The sequence below is a fragment of the Ursus americanus genome, chromosome 7 (genome assembly GCF_024610735.1).
Source record: "Ursus americanus isolate L20-20 chromosome 7, mUrsAme1.1.p, whole genome shotgun sequence".
NCBI lineage: Eukaryota > Metazoa > Chordata > Mammalia > Carnivora > Ursidae > Ursus > Ursus americanus.
The window spans coordinates 52,910,711-52,930,431 of NC_142133.1; the positions used below are offsets into that span (position 1 = coordinate 52,910,711).

General features: G+C 41.4%; 1 protein-coding gene across 2 annotated transcripts; it reads left to right on the forward strand.

Annotated features, from left to right (window-relative positions):
- The first annotated feature begins 316 nt into the window (after positions 1-316).
- COX7A2L (cytochrome c oxidase subunit 7A2 like) lies at positions 317-19,132 on the forward strand. 2 transcript variants are annotated; one of them, XM_045809002.2, is made up of 4 exons: positions 317-484; positions 14,355-14,396; positions 17,216-17,347; positions 18,286-19,132. In XM_045809002.2, the coding sequence occupies exons 1-4, from the start codon at positions 347-349 to the stop codon at positions 18,424-18,426; spliced, it is 453 nt and encodes a 150-aa protein (XP_045664958.1). In that variant the 5' UTR covers positions 317-346; the 3' UTR covers positions 18,427-19,132. The 2 variants fall into 2 exon arrangements, with proteins under 2 accessions (XP_045664958.1, XP_045664959.1); XM_045809003.2 differs by lacking the exon at positions 14,355-14,396 and having other exon boundaries at positions 322-484.
- Positions 19,133-19,721: the final 589 nt, after the last annotated feature.

The window sequence follows — 19,721 nt, forward strand, 5'->3', positions numbered from 1 at the left end:
CTCAGGCCCCGCCCCAGGCCCGCCCCACTCGACCCTGGAGAGTCCCTCAGCCTCCGGCCTGGTTCGCAGGGCGCTTGCGCATTTCTTAAGGCGTCTCGGCATTGCCCGAATCAAAATGTGCGCGTGTGGGTTGGGGGCGGGGGGAACTTCGTGCTTTCAACAGACCCCGCTACGGCCGCTTTCTGCGCTCTGCTAGAGCTGTTTTTTTTTTGCCTTCTTGGTCCTGACACTTCGGTTTCTTTTTCCCTGATATGGCTGAAGAGGGCATGTTATAAATTAGGCGATCTCCGGGCAGCCCGTCTCCTGGCGCTGGGTCCTTGAGCTGAGACTTAAGGCGACGGCCGGGATGGCAGGGTCCTTCTCTGGAGCAGTCGCGCAGGCAGCGGCTGCGGGAAGCCGGACACCGGGCGTCATGTATTACAAGTTTAGTGGCTTCACGCAGAAGTTGACTGGAACATGGGCTTCCGACGCCTATATCCCGCAGGTACCGGTAGCGCCGGGCTGTCTCGGACAGAAGTGGCCGCCCGAGCCTCTGCGCCTGGCAGTCGTGAGGCCGGAGCCCGGCGTAATTTCTGCCGGCGGTTCGGTTTGGCTCGCCCCGCACGTCTCGGCCCCTCTCTGCATCTGCTTGCAGCGGCCGTAGAGGCTGCTCATTCTGTAGCTGCTTCCCCGGCAGGGCTGGTCCGCCGCGGAAGTTGGGCCTGGCATTCAACTGGGGTCAAGGTGACCTCCGAGGTCGTTGCTTCTCGGTCGGGGGTGTCTTGTGGGGTCGGCGTGGCCCAGGATGCTACCCGGCAAGAGTCTGAAGTTCGGCTTTGTCTTTTGTAAGGAGGTTCCTCTTTTGGTCCCCTCAGTGCTCCGTTGGTAACCCGTGCGTAGCCCGAAAGCCGCATCAAAGCACGAGGTTGGAGAGCTGGGATGACAGCACAGAGGGAAGCCGTAGGGACTGGAGAGCCTGTATGATCAGAATTGGGGGACTTAAAGGGTTCTTTCAAACGTCCAGGTGAATCTGGGCAGTTACGTGCAACAGCCTTATGCTTCTCAGCTGTAAAATGGGTTGACTGCCGCTATTTGAGTCTAAAAAGTATTCTGAGTGCGCTCATTTTGCTAGTTGGAGTTCATTTTCAGTTGTAGACTTTTAAGAGCTAATATCCTTGTTTTGACGCTTTATTATGATCTTTATCAGGTTGCTTGATTTATTGTGAGCTTAGTTTCATCTAAGGCAACTTTAGTACAGATTGAATGAAGTGTGTCACGTCATTAGCCGTCTTTGGCAGGTGGTTGGTACTGGATAAGTGGTAGCTGTTCTCCAGAAGTTGAGTGTGAGATACCATCATGTTCCTAGTTGGAAAACTGGACTTGAATAGTAAGGATCCCAGGTGGGATGTCAAGGATGCTCTTTTGTTACCTCCTTCTTTTTCTGGGGGACACTGCAACTTGCCCAAGTAGGGACGATGTTTTAAGAGATTTCAGGGTCGCCTGAGTGGCTCAGTGGGATACGTGTCTGACTTCAGCTCAGGTCATGGTCTCGGGGTACTGGGATTGAGCCCCGAGGCGGGCTCCCTGCTCAGCGGGGAGTCTTATTCTCCCTCTTCCTCTGCCTGCCCACCCCTCCCCTCTCGTGCGCTTGCTCTGTCTCTCTCAGGTAAATAAAATCTTTAAAAACAGAGTGATTTCAGTCTAAGATTAGATTGCTGTTAATATCAACTAAGATAAAGGCATCTGGGTGGTTCAGTGGGTTGAGCGTCTGGCTTCGGCTCAGGTCATGATCCCAGGGTGCTGGGATCGAGCCCTGGAGCCCTGCGTGGTCGAGCTCTCTGCTCAGTAGGAAGCTGCTTCTCCCTCCCCCTCTGCCTGCTGCGCCCCCTGCTTGTTCTCTCTCTCTGCCAAATAAAGTATTTTTTAAAAAATTAAGATAGGGCAAAAGGGGCAAGTTTTGGGGGTTCGGGAGGAAGGGTCCAGGTTTATAAATGTTGAACTTGTGATGATGTCATGTAGTAGCTGGACTTAGGAATATGGAGTTTAATAGGTCTAGGTGTCTTCAGCCTGTAGTTGGTGGTAGAATCTGTGGTGGGGAAATCATATAGGGAAGAAAGGTGGGAATATGATTAGACTACAGAAACATGAAGGGGAGGGTAGAGGAGGAACATTTATCAAAAGAACAAACCAGGATTAGAAGGGAAACCAGTGTGGTGTCACTGAAGCCAAGTTGGTAATGAGGTCTAAAGAAGGAGTTGTCAACAGTGATTTATTTCTTCTGCAGGTTACAGGGGAATAGCCATTTCTATCATATTTGCTTCTATAGAAGAAGTGTATTTTTCAGTGCACTGATCTTAAACGTTGCAGTTTAATGAGTTTCGACAAATGCGTACACTGTAACCCATACCCCTATTAACATATAGGACAGTCCATCACCCCTAGAAGTTCCCTTCCCTATCCACCTTCCTATTGTGACCATTATAAATAAATAGTCTTGCTGTTTTTGAATTTCACATAAACGGAACCACACAGTACTCTTCCCCCCCATCAGTATTTTTGAGGTTCATTCATGTTACATGTATTAGTAGTTCCTTTTATTGCTGTGTAGGATTTCATTGTGTGAATATATCACAATTGATTTGTTTGTGGTTGTAGATGTTCTTTTATTTTTAGTTTTGGACCCGTCAGAGAGAGAGAGAGAGAGAGAGAGAGAGGAAAGAGAGAAAAAGAGAGCTCGAGCGAGAGCGCGCGCACGCACAAGCAGGAGGAATGGCAGGCAAATGGAGAAGCAGGCTCCCCGCTGAGCAAGGAGCTGGATGTGGGACTTGATCCCAGGACTCAGGGATCATGACCTGAGCGGAAGGCAGATGTTCAGCTGACTGAGCCATCCGAGCCCTGTAGATGTTCTTTTAATAGAATTTTAGCATAATCTAGGTTTTGTTACTTAGCGAGGAAGTAAAATTTTAGGCTAAGACTAGCATATTGAAATTAAATTGCCTCCAGAGCAGAGATTACTCTGAGATGCATGTGGTACAGGTAGGGCCTTCAGATTTCTAGTTCCTCTTAAATTGTATTTCTCTTGAGAATGTAAGTTCTTAGTTACTTAAGGATTTCTTTTTTTTTTTTTTTTTAAGATTTTATTTATTTATTTGACAGAGAGAGACAGCCAGCGAGAGAGGGAACACAAGCAGGGGGAGTGGGAGAGGAAGAAGCAGGCTCCCAGCAGAGAAGCTGGATGTGGGGCTCGATCCCAGAACGCCGGGATCACGCCCTGAGCTGAAGGCAGACGCTTAACGATGGCGCCACCCAGGCGCCCCTACTTAAGGATTTCTTACTCTGTGTTGAAAGAAGTGATTTTGTTTAGGCTTTATATGCAGATTTCGGGATGCTTGTGACAGGCGTCCCCCAAACCAGGTGTTCTGGCTTTGGTAATTAGTAGTACTTCGGTTTTTATTTATTTGGAAATGTCAGCACACTGTAAAATGTACATGTTTGTAACTTTCAATATTATGTAAAGTGAATAACCTAACATGTATTGAATAACCTGATATGGAAAAACTAGTTTTCTAACAGTGGTGCAGGTAGATATTTATAAATCAACTGATGGCAAGTAATTGTATGTTCCAGGGGTTGCTTGAAAAGCATTTTCTTTATCTTTTTGTGTCCTGTGTCAAAATAAATTGAGGCTGATAAACACATGTAAAGACGCTGAACATCATTAGTCATTAGGGAAATGCAAATCAAAACTACAGCGAGATACCACTTCACACCTGCTAAAATCAAAAGACAGACAACAGGTGTTAGTGAGAATGTGGAGACACTGGAACCCTACTATATTGCTGGTGGGAATGTAAAATGGTGCAGCCACTTTAGAAATAGTCTGGCAGTTTCTTAAAAAGGGAAACATTTTTACCTTATGACTCAACAATTGTAGTTAAGAGGGCAGAATGACATTCTAGATAAAGGGAACTGTGAGAGTGAAGGAGGGGAGGTGGTTGCAGGGGAATCATTGAGAGTAAGTTTAGCCATGGTAGATGCAGATAGATGATGAAGGGTCTAGGGTGGTAGGACTTAATTTTGTGAGAAACAGGAATTTACAAAGAATCTTGATGCAGAAAGTTGTGGTAGAGTCTTGTCCAGAGGTTGAAACAAGGGCGTACTTCTTACCTTTAATAAAGGAGGGTTTATGATGGAGGAGCAAGTATCATGACAGAGCTATGCTTGAAAAGATAATATGACTTGGGAGAGATCAGTACTGGGGATGCCTGTTAAACCCATAAAATAGTTCAGGGTCTTCCGAGTGGGAAAGGAGAAAGAGAGGTCTGGGGGATAAGGATTTAGTGACTGATGAGGGAGATGGGGGGTGAGAAAGGAGGACTCCAGGATGACTGGTAATGAGAGGATGGTAGTGCTTTCCTTAGAAACTGAATAGGTTTCTGAGCAACTGGGTGAATTTTGGACCCGCAGAGTGTGATGTGTCCAGGAAACATGGAGGGGTGCATATCTTGCTGGCAGTTAGAAGGGAAGAACTTGAGTTGCTGCAGATTGAAACTTGTTTCTAGTCCTAAATCAGAGTGAATTCACATCAGTGCATTGAAAAATTCTATCATTTAAAAGTTAAAAAATTTTGTCTAATTCTCGTATTTCTCTACCCTCCTCCTTCTCAAACCTAAAAGGTAGAAGAAAAGGGAAACTTGGGCCAGTCAACTTCGAGGGGAAAAAAATCAAGTTGACTTTGCTCTTTAAAAATTTGGAGCAACTAGGGGCACCTGGCTGGCTCATTTGGTGGAGCATATGACTCTCTGATCTCGGGGTTCTGATTTGGAGCCCTGCATTGGGTGTAGAGATTACTTAAAAATAAAATCTTAAAAAATTTTTTTGGAGCAACTAAATTATACTAGGAAGAACTCAACAGCTAAATGTGGTTGCTGTTGAATGGCTCTTAATTGCAGAGGTAGTGATTGTGTAAATAGCTAAGAGATTTGATATTAAAAAGCAAAACCTGTGATTTCCACTTGGTCTGCAGTCCACTATTTTAAGAACAGCATTCACTAGTTTTCTCATTTGTGGGAGGTGTGGGAGGCTGTGCCATCAACTGCTGATTTGATTTACATGACTTTGGTTCTGAAATATTTAAGTCTACATTGTGGTGAAGCTATAGCTTATTTATACATTCAACAGATATTTACTGAATGTGCTGTTCGCTTTTTCAAGTCTTGGGAAGTGGGAGCAGTGAACAAAACATGCCAAAACCCTGCCTTCGTGAGGCTTCCATTGCAGTAGGGGTAGACACAGTAAACAAAGTAAAATTCAGTATGTTAGGTGCTGATAAGTGCTGTGGAGGAAAAAAACCAGGAACAGGTGATAGGTTGTTGGCAGGGTAAGGGGGAGGACATGCAGTTTAAAAGGGTGGTAAGGAAATGTCTTGCTGAGAAGATGACACATGGGCAAAGACCTGAAGGAGGTGAGGTGGATACCCAGAGAAGAGCATGCTAGGTAGAGGGAACAGTGCCTGGTGCCTGGGAGGTTTAAGGGGCTCGTCTATGGGACTGGGGTAGAGAAAGGGGATGATGTAAGTGGTAGGGTGGTGGGGTTTGAGGGGTGTATCTCGTGGCCCTGGAAGTCATTGTAAAAACTTTGGGTTTTGCTCAGCAAGATAGGAGGCTTTTGGAGAGGTTTGAGCTGAGTAGTGACCTCTGCAATCACTGCTTGCTGCGTTAAGAGTAGACCGTGGGGTGGCAAGTGTGGAAATGGAAGGAGGGTGATCAGTTGGGAGGCTGTTATAAAAATCCAGAGGTTTGGACCCCTGGTGGAGATGGGTAAGAAGTGGTCAGATGATGAGTGTATTTTGAAGGTAGAGCCAAAAGGATTTGCAGTGCGTGAGCGGTATTAAAAATGGTTCCCGGCACCTGGGTGGCTCAGTCCGTTAAGCATCTGATTCTTCATTTTGGCTTAGGTCATGATCCCAGGGTCCCAGGATCAAGCCCTGCATCAGGCTTCCCCCTTAGCGGGAGTCGTCTTCCTCTGACCGCCCCCCCCACTCTGCTTTTGTATCTTTCTTTCTCTCTCTCACTCTCTCTCACTCTTATTCTTTAAAATAAATAAAATCTTTGAAAAAAATCATCTGTAACATGGGATGATAATACCTCATTTACAGGGTTAATGTGAAAAGTAAATTTATTTATGAAGATTATGTAGGATCCTAAAAAAAAATGCTTATTATAAATGAAAACAGAATGTAGAACTTTTTTTTTTAAAAGATTTTATTTATTTATTTATTTGACAGACATAGAGACAGCCAGTGAGAGAGGGAACACAAGCAGGGGGAGTGGAAGAGGAAGAAGCAGGCTCATAGCAGAGGAGCCTGATGTGGGGCTCGATCCCATAACGCCAGGATCACGCCCTGAGCCGAAGGCAGACGCTTAACCGCTGTGCCACCCAGGCGCCCCAGAACTTTTTTTTTTTAAGATTTTATCCATTTATTTGACAGAGCGTAAGCAGGGGGAGTGGCAGAGGAAGAAGCAGGCTCCCCGATGAGCAGGGAGCCTGATGGGAGGCTCAATCCCAGGACCCTGGAATCATGATCTGAGCCCAAGGCAGACACTTAACTGACTGAGCCACCCAGGTCCCCTAGAATGTAAAATTTTATACTGTGACTTTATAGATGTTAAAGTACACCTATGAGAAAAGATTGAAGGAGAATATACAACTCTTAATAGTTAATGGGATAAGATACTGGGATTATTGGTAACTTTAAAATTCCATATTCCGAACTTTTACAGTATTATAAATAGAAATACGGAATTATTTAAAACCATGGAGATGATTGATATTCCTTTTTTCAGATGATACTGTTCAAAAACTTTGCTGTAGTTTTGAATCACTTGATGGGTGAATAAACACTGAGCGATTAGATATAATCCTTTCTAAAAATGCTTTTACATTAGTCCTGTCAAAACAAGAATTTAACTTCAAACCATTTTCAGAGCTGCTTGGTAGAAAGAGTTTTTTAAATTTTTGCATTCAAGGGGAAATGATCCTTATAGGAGAAAATACAAACTCACAGAATAAAGGAGTGTGTTAAATTCTTCAAAGAGATACTTTCTTACCTTCTTATCTCAGTAGTTAGGGCCTGTCTTCCCATCTCTAACTCCTTCTGAGTCTGAGTGTATTATATACTAAATTTAGTATATAAATAATAATATAATAAACTAGCAGCTTACTCATGAAACTCTTTAAATCAATTGTTGCCTTTAAGCAATAGTTGAGAGGGGCAGTGGGGGCAGGTAGTGGAATACTTAAAATCCCAAGGCCTGGACTTTAGAGGGGCTTGAGTTTCAACACTAGAGTCCATTCTTTTTGCTACATGATCTTGGGCAAGTTGCCTTCTCTGATCTAGTTTTCTTTATAAAATGGGAAAAGTAACATCTTGGTAGGGTTGCTGGCAGGATTAAATGAGATGATGTGTGTGAAATGCTTGACCGGTTGTTGGGCATATAAGAAAGGCTGAGTACGTAATTAGTGAATGTTATTCCATAACATTAATATCCATAATGGCAGGGATTGTATCTGTCTTATTCATCGTGTATTTTCAGTATAGAGTAAGTGCTCAGTCATATATGCTGAATGAGTGAATGCAGTGCAGGAAAAAAGTCCACGGTTCATTCCCATTTGTGGGACTGTGTCAAAGAAACGGAAACCAGGTTTACTTTTGGGAGTGGTTATTTGACGTATAGTTGATTTACAATATTAGTTTCAGGTGTACAACATAGTGATTGTACAGTTATATACATTACAAAATGCTCACCACAGTAAGTGTACTTATCATCTGTCACCTTACAGCATTATTGACTGTATTCTGTATGGTGTATTTTTTATCCTCCTGACTTATTTTATAACTGGGAGTTTGTACCTTTTAATTTCCTCCACCTCTTCTCCTTCTCCTCATCCCCCCACCCCCTTGCCCCCTGGCAGCCATCAGTTCTCTGTATTTATGGGTCTATTTCTATTTTTTGTTTTACTTTTTAGATTCCACACATAAGTGAAATAATATTTGTTTTTTTCTGACTTATTTCACTTAGCATAATACCAGGTTGTTGCCAGTGGCAATATCTTATTTTCATGGCTGAGTATTATTCTGCTGTATATATACACCACGTCTTCTTTATTCATTCATCTCTTGATGGATACTTACATTGCTTCCATATTTTGGCTATCGTAAATAATGCTGCAATAAACATAGGGGTGCACATATCTTTTTGAATTAATATTTTTATTTTCTTTGGGAAAATACCCAGAAGCAGAATTACTGGTTTGTATGATGTTTGTATTTTTAATTTTTTTGAGGAACCTCCATACTGTTTTCCATAATGGCTGCACCAATTTATATTCCTATGAACAATGCATGAGGGCTGCCTTTTCTCTATATCCTCTACATACCTTGTTATTTCTTGACTCTTTGATACTAGCCATTCTCATTGTGGTTTTGATTTGCATATCCCTGATACTTAGTGGTGCTGAACATCTTTTCATGTGTCTTTTGGCCATCTGTAAGTCATCTTTGGAAAATGTGTGTTCAGGTCCTCTGTACATTTTTTTTTTTTTTTGGTATTGAGTTGTATAAGTTCTTTATATATTTTGTGTATTAACCCCTTATTGGATAGATCATTTTCACATAATCTTCTCCCAGTCAGTAGGTTGCCTTTTTGTTTTGTTGGTTTCCGTCACTGTGCAAAAGATTTTTAGTTTGCTGTAGTCCCAGTTGCTTATTTTTGCATTTGTTTCCCTTACCTGAAGAGACAGATTCAGAAAAATATTGCTAATACTGATGTCTAAGAGATTACTGTGTATGTTTTCTTTTTAGGAGTTTATAATATCAGGTCTTACATTTGGGTTTTAATCCATTTTGAATTTATTTTTTGTGGGTTTTTTGTTTCCTTTGGTTTTTGTTTTGTTTTCAAATGATCCTTATTGAAGTATTTTTCTTGTAGCTCTTAACTAGCTGGGCATTCCACTGCACCACTTTTGAAGTCATCTATGATGTCATGAGGGTGGTGGCCATCAACATTGCAGTCCACAGACTGGGCAGTCCCCATGATCTCTTCAAAGGTTCCAGAGGGTTCTGTGGGTAAAGATTGGTGCCACATCTGTCGTGCAGTGTTGACAATCTCACGAAAAGTGTATTTCCACTGTGCTTAATGTTTTTCTGCTTCTGTCTCTTGGCTGTTCATTGAGGGCTTTTATTATCAGGGCAGGGGCAGAGGTACCATTTCATTCTGGGCCTAAGTATATGATACAACTTTGATCTCGTTAAGGTCGAACTTAGGTGGCATGGTGGAGGTGGCTCGTGTTGGATGAACCCTGATTCAGGATGACCGAAGACAGTTGCACCTTTGTCTCCTCCTAGTCTAAAGCCAAACGCTCCTTTTTTTTTTTTTTTTCTTGATTTAAAAAAAAAAATCTCTATGCCCAGGGCGCCTGGGTGGCACAGTCCTTAAGCGTCTGCCTTTGGCTCAGGGTGTGATCCCAGCGTTCTGGGATCGAGCCCCACATCAGGCTCCTCCTCTAGGAGTCTGCTTCTTCCTCTCCCACTCCCCCTGCTTGTGTTCCCTCTCTCGCTGGCTGTCTCTGTCAAAATAAATAAATAAAATCTTAAAAAAAAACAAAACAAAACTCTATACCCAACATGGGGCCTTGAACTCACAACTCTGAGAACAAGTCACATGCTTTGCTGACTGAGCCAGCCAGGAGAGAGAGAGAGAGAGAGAGAGAGGGAGATAGATAGATAGTGTGGTGGGAGGGGGGGAGGGAGAGAGAATCTGGAGCAGACTCCACACTGAGCGCAGAGCCTGAGGTGGGGCTGGATCCCACAACTGCAAGTTCCTGACCTGAGCTAAAACCAAGAGTTTGATGCTCAAGTGACTGAGCCACCCAGCACCCCCAATTTCATTCTTTTGCATGTAGCTGTCCAGTTTTACCAGCACTATTTATTGAAGAGGCTGTCTTTTCCCCATTGTGTATTTTTGTTTCCTTTGTTGTAGATTAATTGACCATATAAAGAATGGTTTTATTTCTGGGCTCTCTATTCTGTTCCATTGATCTCTATTTTTGTGCTAGTACCATACTGTTTTGATTATTACAGCTTTTGGTATATCTTGAAATCTGAGATTGTGATACCTTCAGCTTTGTTCTTCTTTTTCAAGATTGCTTTAGCCATTTGGAATCTTTTGTGGTTCCATAGAAATTTTAGGATTATTTTTTCTTCTGTGAAAAATGGTATTGGTATTTTGATAGGGGTTGCATCGAATCTATAGGCTGCTCTGGGTAGTATGGGCATTTTAACAATATTCTTCCAATTAGTGAGCGTGGTATATCTTTCCATTTATTTGTGTCTTCACTTTCTTTCATCATTGTCTTAATAGTTTTCAGAGTACAGGTCTTTCATCTCCTTCGTTAAATTTATTCTGTAGGTATTTCATTTTTTGATGTATGTGGGATTGTTTTCTTAATATCTCTTTCTGCTACTTTAGTATTAACATATTGAAATGCAACACGTTTCTGTATATTTTGTATCTTGCAGCTTTACTGAATTCATGTATTCTAATAGTTTTTTGGTGGAATTTTTAGTGATTTATTTATTTATCTATCTATCTATTTATTTATAAAGATTTTTATTTGACAGACACAGCAAGAGAGGGAACACAAGCAGGAGGAGTGGGAGAGGGAGAAACAGGCTCCCCACTGAGCAGGGAGCCTGACACAGGGCTCAATCCCAGGACCCTGGGATCATGACTTGAGCTGAAGGCAGACGCTTAATGACTGAGCCACCCAGGCGCCCCTTTTAGTATTTTTTTTTTATATGTAATAACATGTCAGCTCTAAATAGTGAAAGTTTTGCTGCTTTCTTACCACTTAGGATGCCTTTTATTTCTTTTTCTTGTCTGATTGCTGTGGCTAGGACTTCCAGGACTGTGTTGAATAAAAGTGGGGAGAAGAGAAATCCTTGTTTTGTTCCTGATCTTAGAGAAAAAGCTTTTACTTTTCACCATTATGATGTTAGCTGGTGGATTTATCATATATGGTCTTTATTATATTGAGGTATGTTTCCTCTAAAAACCCACTTTGTTGAGAGTTTTTATCATAAATGGATGTTGAATTTTGTCAGATGTTTTTTTCTGCATCTGTTAAGGTGATCATGTGATTTTTATTCTTCATTTTGTTAATGTTGTGTATCATGTTGATTGATTTTTGTGCATATTGAACATTTCTGCATCCTGGAATAAGTCCCTCTTGATCGTGGTGAATGATCTTTTTAATGTATTGTTGAATTCAGTTTGCTAAATTTTGTTGAGTATTTTTTTGCATCTGTGTTCATCAGAGATACTGTCCTGTAATTTTCTTTTTTGTATTGTATTTGGTTTTGGTATCAGGGTAGTATTGGCCTCATAGAATGAATTTGGAAGAATTTCTTCCTCTTCTATTTTTTGGAATCGCTTGAGCATGACAGGTATTAACTCTTCTTTAAATGTTTATAGATTTTATCTGTAAAGTCATGTAGTTCCTGGACTTTTGTTTGTTGGAAGTTTTTTGTTCACAGATTCTCTGCTAGTAATTGGTCTGCTCAGAGTTGCTATTTCTTCCTGATTCAGTCTTCGAAGATTGTATATTTCTAGAAATTTATCCATTTCTTCTGTGTTGTCCAGCTTGTTGGCATATAATTTTCATAGTAGTCTCTTATAATCCTTTGTATTTCTGTGGTGTTAGTTGTAACTTCTCTTTCATTTGTGATTTTGTTTGAGCTCTTTTTTCCTTAAAAAGTCTGCTAAAAGTTTATCAGTTTTATCTTTTTGAAGAACCACTTCTTAGTTTCATTGTTTTTAAGTCTCCATTTAATTTATTTCTGTTATAATCTTTGTTATTTCCTTCTTTCTACTAACTTTGCTCTTCATTCTTTTTCTAGTTCCTTTAGGTGTAAAGTTAAGTTTGTTTGAGATTGTTCGTGTTTCTTGAGGTAGGCCTGTATTACTATAAACTTTCTCTTAGAATTGCTTTTGTTGCAAGGCCAAGATTTTGAATCATTGTTTCCATTTTCATTTCTCCCTGTATCTTTACAGTTTCCTCTTTGATTTCTTCCTTGATCCATGGATTGTTTAGGAGCATGTTGTTTAGCCTCCATGTGTTCGTGTTTTTTTCCAGTTTTTTTCCTATAATTGATTTCTAGGTTCATACTGCTGTGAATGAAGAAGATGCTCCATCTTCTTAAATTTGAGACTTGTTTTGTGGCCTAACATGTAATCTGTCCTGGAGAATGTTCCAGGTGCACTCGAAAACTATGTATATTCTGCCGCTTATGGGTGGAATGTTCTGTAGGTATCTGCTAGGTCTGTCTGGTCTAATGTTATTTAAAGCCACTGTTACCTTATTGATTTTTTTGTCTGGATGCTCTATCCGTTGATATAATTGGGGTGTTAAAGCCCCCTACTATTATTGTATTACTGTCTGTTTCTCCCTTTCTCTGTTAGTATTTGCTTTGTATATTTAGGTGCTCCTGTGTTGGGTGCATAGATATTTACAGTTGTTGTATCCTCTTGTCGGATTAATCCCTTTATATAATGCCCTTCTTTGTCTCTTTACAGTTTTTGTTTTAAAGATTACTTTGTCTAATATATTTTACCATCCCAGCTTTCTTTTTGCTTCCATTTGTGTGGGGTATTTTTTTTTTTTTTACATCCCTTCACTTTCAGTTTGTACTTGTCTTTATGTCTGAAGAGAGCCTCTTGTAGGCAGCATATAGATGGCCCTTATTTTTTATTCATTGAATCACCCTTGTCTTTTGATTGGAGTATTTAGACCATTTACTTTTTTTTTTTTCTTTTTTAAGTAGGCTCCACCTTCAGCCTGGAGCCCAGCGTGGGGCTCAAACTCATAACACTGAGATCAAGACCTGAGCTGAGATCAAGAATTGGACTTTTAACTGACTGAGCCACTGAGGTGCCCCATTGTTTTAGACCATTTACACTTAAAGTAATAATTTACAGGTGCCATTTTGTTAATTGTTTTCTGGTGGTTTTTGTTTTTCTTTTTTCTCCTGGCTCTTCCCTTGTAATTGGTGACTTTAGTGTTTTGCTTGGATTCCTTTCTTTTTATTTTTTTGTGGAGTTTTTCTTAGTTTTTGGTTTCTGGTTGGCTTTAGGTTCATATATAGCATCTTAAGTATATAGCAGTCTGTAGTAAGCTGATGGTTGCTTAAATTCGAACACATTCTAAAATCACTACATATTAACCTCCCCCATGCATGTATATGATGTCATATTCTACATCTTTATTTTGTGAATCTCAACAAATTTTATAGATGTAATTGATTTTACTCATCTTTTAACTTTCATCCTAGTTTTATAAGTGATTAATTTACTACCTTTATTATATGTTTGCTTTTACCAGTGAAGTTTTTTTGTTTTGTATTTTTTTCTAGTTTTGGCCTTTTTTTTTCTGCTTAAAGTCCCTTTAATATTTCTTCTAAGTCTGTTTAAGTGGTGATGAACTCCTTTAACTTTTATTTGTCTGGAGAAACTCCTATTTGTCCTTAAGTTCTGAATGATAATCTTGTGAGGTAGAGCATTCTTGGTTGTATGGTTTTTCCTTTCAGTGCTTTGAATATATTGTGCCACTGTCTTCAGGCCTGCACAGTTTCTGCTGAAAAATCTATAGCCTCATGGGGTTTTCCTTGTACACAACTAGTTCCTTATTTCTTGCTGCTTTTAAGATTCTGTCTTTAATCTTTGACATTTAGTTTGTTGTGTGTCTTGGTATGGACCTTCTTGGGTTCATCTTGTTTGGGGCTCTCTCTGCTTCCTGGACCTAGATGTCTGCTTTTCCCAGGTTAGGGAAATTTTCAGCTGTTATTTCTTCAAATAAGTTTTCTGCCCTTTTCTCTTTTTCTTCGGGGACCCCTATAATGTGAGTATTAGTGCGCTTGACATTGCCGCAGAGGGTCCCTTAGCCTGTCTTCATTTTTTTCTTATTCTTCTTTGTCTTTGCTGTTCAGTTTGGGTGCTATTTTCCTGTCTTCCAGATTGCTAATCTGTTCATCTGCATCTTCTAATCTGCTTTTGATTTGCTCTAGTGTGTTTTTCATTTCAATTATTGTATTCTTCAACTCTGGTCCTTTTTTATGTCTTTTATCTCTTTGTTGAGTTCTTTTACACTCTTCTTTCAACTTCAGTGAGCGTCTTTATGACCGTCACTTTGAACTCTTTATCAGGTCATTGCTTATCTCCATTTTATTTAGTTCTTTTTCTGACGTTTTGTTCTTTTCTTTGGAGCATATTTCTTTTTCTCAGTTTGTTTGACTTTCTGTGTTTGTTTCTATGAATTAGGTGAAACGGCTACCTTCCCCAGTCTTGAAGGAGTGGCCTCAGGTAGGAATGTCCCTTCTGTAGACTGTATGTATCTGGTGGCTTTGGCTGGTTAGAGCTGTAGTGGGCGCAGGCTCAGGGTGCATTCTTTGGGTCTGCCCTGTGGGATGGTGGGAACTGGAGCAAGTTCAGGCCAGGTGGTTCAGGAGTGGTTGGGTCCAGCGCTGCCCTGGTGGGATGGCAAGAGCTGGGTCAGGCTCAGGCTGGGTTGTCCTCAGGCCCTCCACCCTGGGACTCTGTAGTGGGATGGCTAGAGCTGGGGCAGGATGGGCTGGGGTGCTCTGCGTAGGAAGTGCCCTGGCTGGATGGCTGCTGCTGAAGCAGGTGTGGGCCAAGGGTGTCCCAGGGTGTTTTGTGCCTGGGCCACCTTGCTGAGCTACTGAGGGCTGTAGTTGGTGCAGGCTGGGGTGTCCTGGTTTGTGCTGTGCTGGGGCAGCCTTGGTGGGATGGTTGGAACTGAGGCAGGTGCATGTGGTGGAGGATGCCTTTGGTGGACAGCTGGAGCTGGTGTGGGCTGGGGGCTGGGGCTGGAGGCTGCAGGCTGGCTAACATGCCCGCTCCCATCTGCACTATCAAGGCAGAGGGGGAACGTGAACAATGGTGCTTGCTAGCGCCTTCTAACCATAGAGAGTTCCAGTGGTTCTCCCACCATGTAGCAGTTGCTCTAGCATTAGTATATGGGGTTTCCTTCACTTAGTCTATTTGCCTTTTATTTTATTTTTTTAAGATTTTATTTACTTGAGGGAAAGAGAGTGAGAGAGAGAGCACGGGGTGGGGGGTGGGGAAGAAGGGTCAGAGGGAGAAGCAGACTCCCCACTGAGCAGGGAGCCCGGTGAGGGACTTGATCCTGGGACTCCAGGATTATGACCTGAGCCGAAGGCAGGCGCTTAACCCACTGGGCTATCCAGGCGCCCTCTGTTTGCCTTTTAAACCACTGTGTTTTTGCCATGCCCCAGATTGGGTGAATCTGTGTGTGTGCACCTGTCAGTGCTATCCCACCCTGTTGCAGTCCTTAGCATCAGGTGGGATTCCTGTTGTTACCCGATCTCTGTCTCCTGCCATTCTCTGTGTGATCCCTCTATCCTTCGCTGCGCAGAAGCTGTTCAGTCAGCCTGTGGTTCTTCAGGAGGAACTGCTCTCTGGGTGTAGGTGTAGATTTGGTGTGTTCCTGGGAGGAAATGAGTTCAGGATCTTTTTGTGCTGCCATCTTGGACCGAAACCAAGTTTACTTTAATGCTTTTTTGTTGCCCTGTTGATCTTAATGCTTGCCTGGTGGGAGTATCATTGAAGCTTTCAATATATGATCTTTAGAATAAGTCTTGTCAGTTATATGTAAATTTTATTTCTTTGAAGAGATTAAGGACCAGGGGTCTGACAATGCTGTTAATTTGAGCAAAGGATTTTCTCTTTCATCTGTAAAATGAAAGAGGCTGAGCTTGAACTCTACTTCCTAACTTTAAATTTTTACTTTTTGTAGTTAGAATTTAATATAAAAGGATGTGATTTTATTGATTTGTAACTCTTAGCTCCTATCTTAATCTGCGGGTTATTTTGGAAGAACCATCTCTATACCTGCCACTGTAGCTTTACTCCATCAGATAGAAAACCGGAGTTCCCCTTAGGTTCTTCTTTTTTGTTTTAATAGCTTTATTGAGATACAATTCACATACCATACATTCACTCTTTTAAAGTGATAACTTGTGGTTTTTAGTGCGTTAATAGATACTCTGCAAACATTACCACATTAATTTTAGAGTGTTTTCATCACCTCCAGAAGAAATGTGTACCCTGCAGTTATCACCCCCCTGTTGCTCACCTCCCAGCCCTAGGCAGCTGCTAATCTACTTTCTGTCTGTGTTGAATTTCTCATTTTGGACTTGCATATGAATGGGGTCATATGAGTTGTGGTCTTTTTGACTAGCTTCTTTTACTCGGCATGTTTTTAAGGGCTATCCTTGTTGTAGCCTGTGACAGTACTTCATTTTTCTCCCCCTTTAGGTTCCTTTTAAGCCTGAGTGTTCTTCTGTCCACGTGGCCCAGGGAGCTGCTAATCGCAAATTTGTGTTAACCCCCGATGTCATTCAGTTTGTATTTATTGACTATGTGCTGTGTGCTGCTTTAGGCACGTAGTGTCTCACAGTCTTTTCAGTGGTAGATCCCAGTACTTTTATATACATGTCACAGATGAGAACGCTGAATTTCCTTTATTTTTACTATATCTGTTTAACTTACAGGTTTATTAATGCTGGAAGGTTCAATTACTCTAATCGTTTTGTTTTGTTTTCTGGTCCTGAAAGACAAGTCTGTTACCATTACAGGCTCTTCCAGATTGAGATGTTCCTTTACTGTGTGTCTGGGCAGTTTCTGATGTCTACTCTGGAGTTAGAGATAACATGTTAGTATGTCAGCTCACCCAGAGGAGAAAAGGGACAGCCAGGTCTCTTTGGAAATCTGACCAAAAATTCATATAGGTTATAAATGTTTTACTTATTTGGTAGGAAGAGAGACGTAATAGTTATTTCTGGAAGCCCAGATTGGATTTTTGCGGTGGTTTGCTTCCTCTCCTCCCCCAACCCCATCTTAATGGCAGGGAATTCTTCTCGATGGGGTTTGCTGTGGGAAAGTAGACTAAGGTATTTTGTTGAAACTTTAAGGACTTTAAATCTTAAAATTAAAGGCCTTGTCACGCAGACTTGGAGAGCCTTTCCTTCCTTCTCGTGTGGTTGAATTACTGCCTCCACGATTCCAGACAGCCTGCTTATTGAAAGGTTGTTCATAAGCCCAGGCATGCTTTCAACTTGACATTTTCCTTTTTCCTACAGGGATTAAGGCCTGTGGTTTCCACAGAAGCACCGCCTATCATATTTGCCACACCAACCAAACTGAGTTCTGATTTTGCTGTATATGATTATGCTGGGAAAAACAAAGTTCCAGAGCTCCAGAAGTTTTTCCAGGTGAGAGAAGACACTAGAACAGACACTAGAGAATAAGTTGTTACTTTGGCAATGAGTTTTCTTCTAGTTGTTTTCTGCTTGCTTGATATTAAAATTCACTGAGCTGTTAGAAGTAGAGGAGGCTCTCTTGGGTTTGCTGATCAACGGAGAGAAGCTAGAATTGGATTTTAAAATATTACTAACGGTAATCTACATACAGATAATTGAGAGGCCAGTGACCCAGCTGCATCTCAGGTGCTGTGGGGGGTGGCAGTGTCTGTCACTGCTGTTGCTAGATGATAGCTTCCCCATCCTCAAAAATATGTGCAGATTCAGGACTGGCCTGGGGACTTTGGGTCAGTTTAATCCCTTTTTATCCGGTAAGTAAGACTTGATTGGGCATTTGGGGTCTTGAGTTACTTTGGGGGAGGGAGTTTGGAGACTGTGCAAAATAATGGTTTCAGCATTTTATGGAGTTTCTTTTCTAAACACGGGTTTAACAGCTTAACGGAAAAAAGCTGAATACAAAATGGACTAGAGCCTGTTAACTGAGCTGGTGCGCTCAGACATCATTGACTAATGATCGGAAGTCAAAGTAAATGTGGGCATTGCTTGCGCCTGCGGTCATTTAGCTGTGGGTTACCTTTGCCTTTCAAAGAAATCCACCCGTGCTGCTTTCCTGATTAAGCAATACATGATAAATTTCTTAGAAATGTGAAATTTGTTGCATGCGTGTTCCTGAGGCTCCATTTTGGAGAAGGCTTTGGCCCTACAGGCTGTGGCTGCATTTGTAAGAAAACGTATACCGCTCTTTCTGTCAGCATTCTAACGGATTAGGGCTTTTTCCACTACAGTGTGTTGATGGATTAGTTTTAAACTAGAGACATTTGTTCTTGATTAGCCTAAACTGTAAAATCTTTTTATTATTAACCATGTCCTTGATAATTCTTGCTTTCCAGAAATCCGACGGTGTGCCCATCCACCTGAAACGAGGCCTGCCTGACCAAATGCTCTACCGGACCACCATGGCGCTGACGCTTGGGGGGACCATCTACTGCTTGATCGCTCTCTACATGGCTTCGCAGCCCAGAAACAAATGAGCTAGGCTGCAGAGGACTGGTTTGCTTTTTGGCATAAACCCTTTGAATTTTCATTTTTTCACTGCTCTGTAAACATTTTTTTTACTTGAGTGGTTTACTTAACATTTTCCCAGACAAATAGGAAGATATTAAGGCAATATTTTGGTTTGTTTATGAAATGCACATGGTCAGAGCTCATTGGACAGTTAAAACTATTGTTTAAAGAAATGCTGCTGCTCTTTGGGCTCCTGATTTCCCTGGAGGTTCTGGAGGAAGGTTGTGTACATGCTCATTGACAGCGGTCTGTGCTGGGGTCCTTAGGGACTCACAGTGGTGTTTTTGAGCATGGGGTGCAGAGGCCTTTCTGGATTTGGATGTGATTTAGGAAGGAAGAGAGAAACCAAGGCCAGGAGCATGAAATGGGGGTTTTTCCTTCTTGCAGTAAAATGTTAAGAAAAATTATTTGCAGCCTGCCTCTGTTCATTGTACAGTTTGTTTTCAAGGGTTATTTGCCTCATCTCAGATCTTTAGTGAAATTTTATGTGCGATTGTTACGTATTTATTCCACCTCGGGAACAGAAAACACCTGTTTAGTGTTGCACTTCAGACCAGTGTGTTTTATTAATGCAGCTGTGACACAAAGTCTCCTTTACCTTTTCAAAATGTTATGGCTTTAAATTATGATTTATTTTGATTGTGGAATAAATACATGAATGAAAAATCTCAATTTTGAAGTCCTTTTGAATGACCTTTCCGAATACTTTCAGAATACCAGAGGCATCTTAAACCTGAGTCTCATTTCTTTCTTTTTAATTAGGCACCAGATAATCTTTACAAAATGGTTCCTCAAAGTCAAGTAATAGGCTAATGGCATGTTGATGATTACCATATGGTTCCTTCTAAGAAACCAGCTTGCCCCTTAGTGAAATGTGCCTGTAACACACAGTTCATTTAGACATTAATTTCCTGTGCTGTCACAATCAGTAGACTTCACGTACGCTATATTAATGCTGAGAAAAGGTAGGATTTTATTATATATAAAGCGGTAGTCTCTATCTTGCTGTAGCAAGGAACAGTGACCTTTTACTGAGGATAAAATTAACACCCAGTAACATCCTCACAGGCTGGCAGGCCCTTGTCTGTACAGATCTAAACTTTAGTCTTCTCTGGTATTTGCTCCAAGTTTTTATTTTGAAAAACTTCAGACTACAGAAAGATTATAAGGACCGTACAGTATACACCTGCATATCTTTCACTTAGCAATATATTGCCACCTTTGCGTTTTTTTGCTCTCTCACAAATGCAGGCACACATAA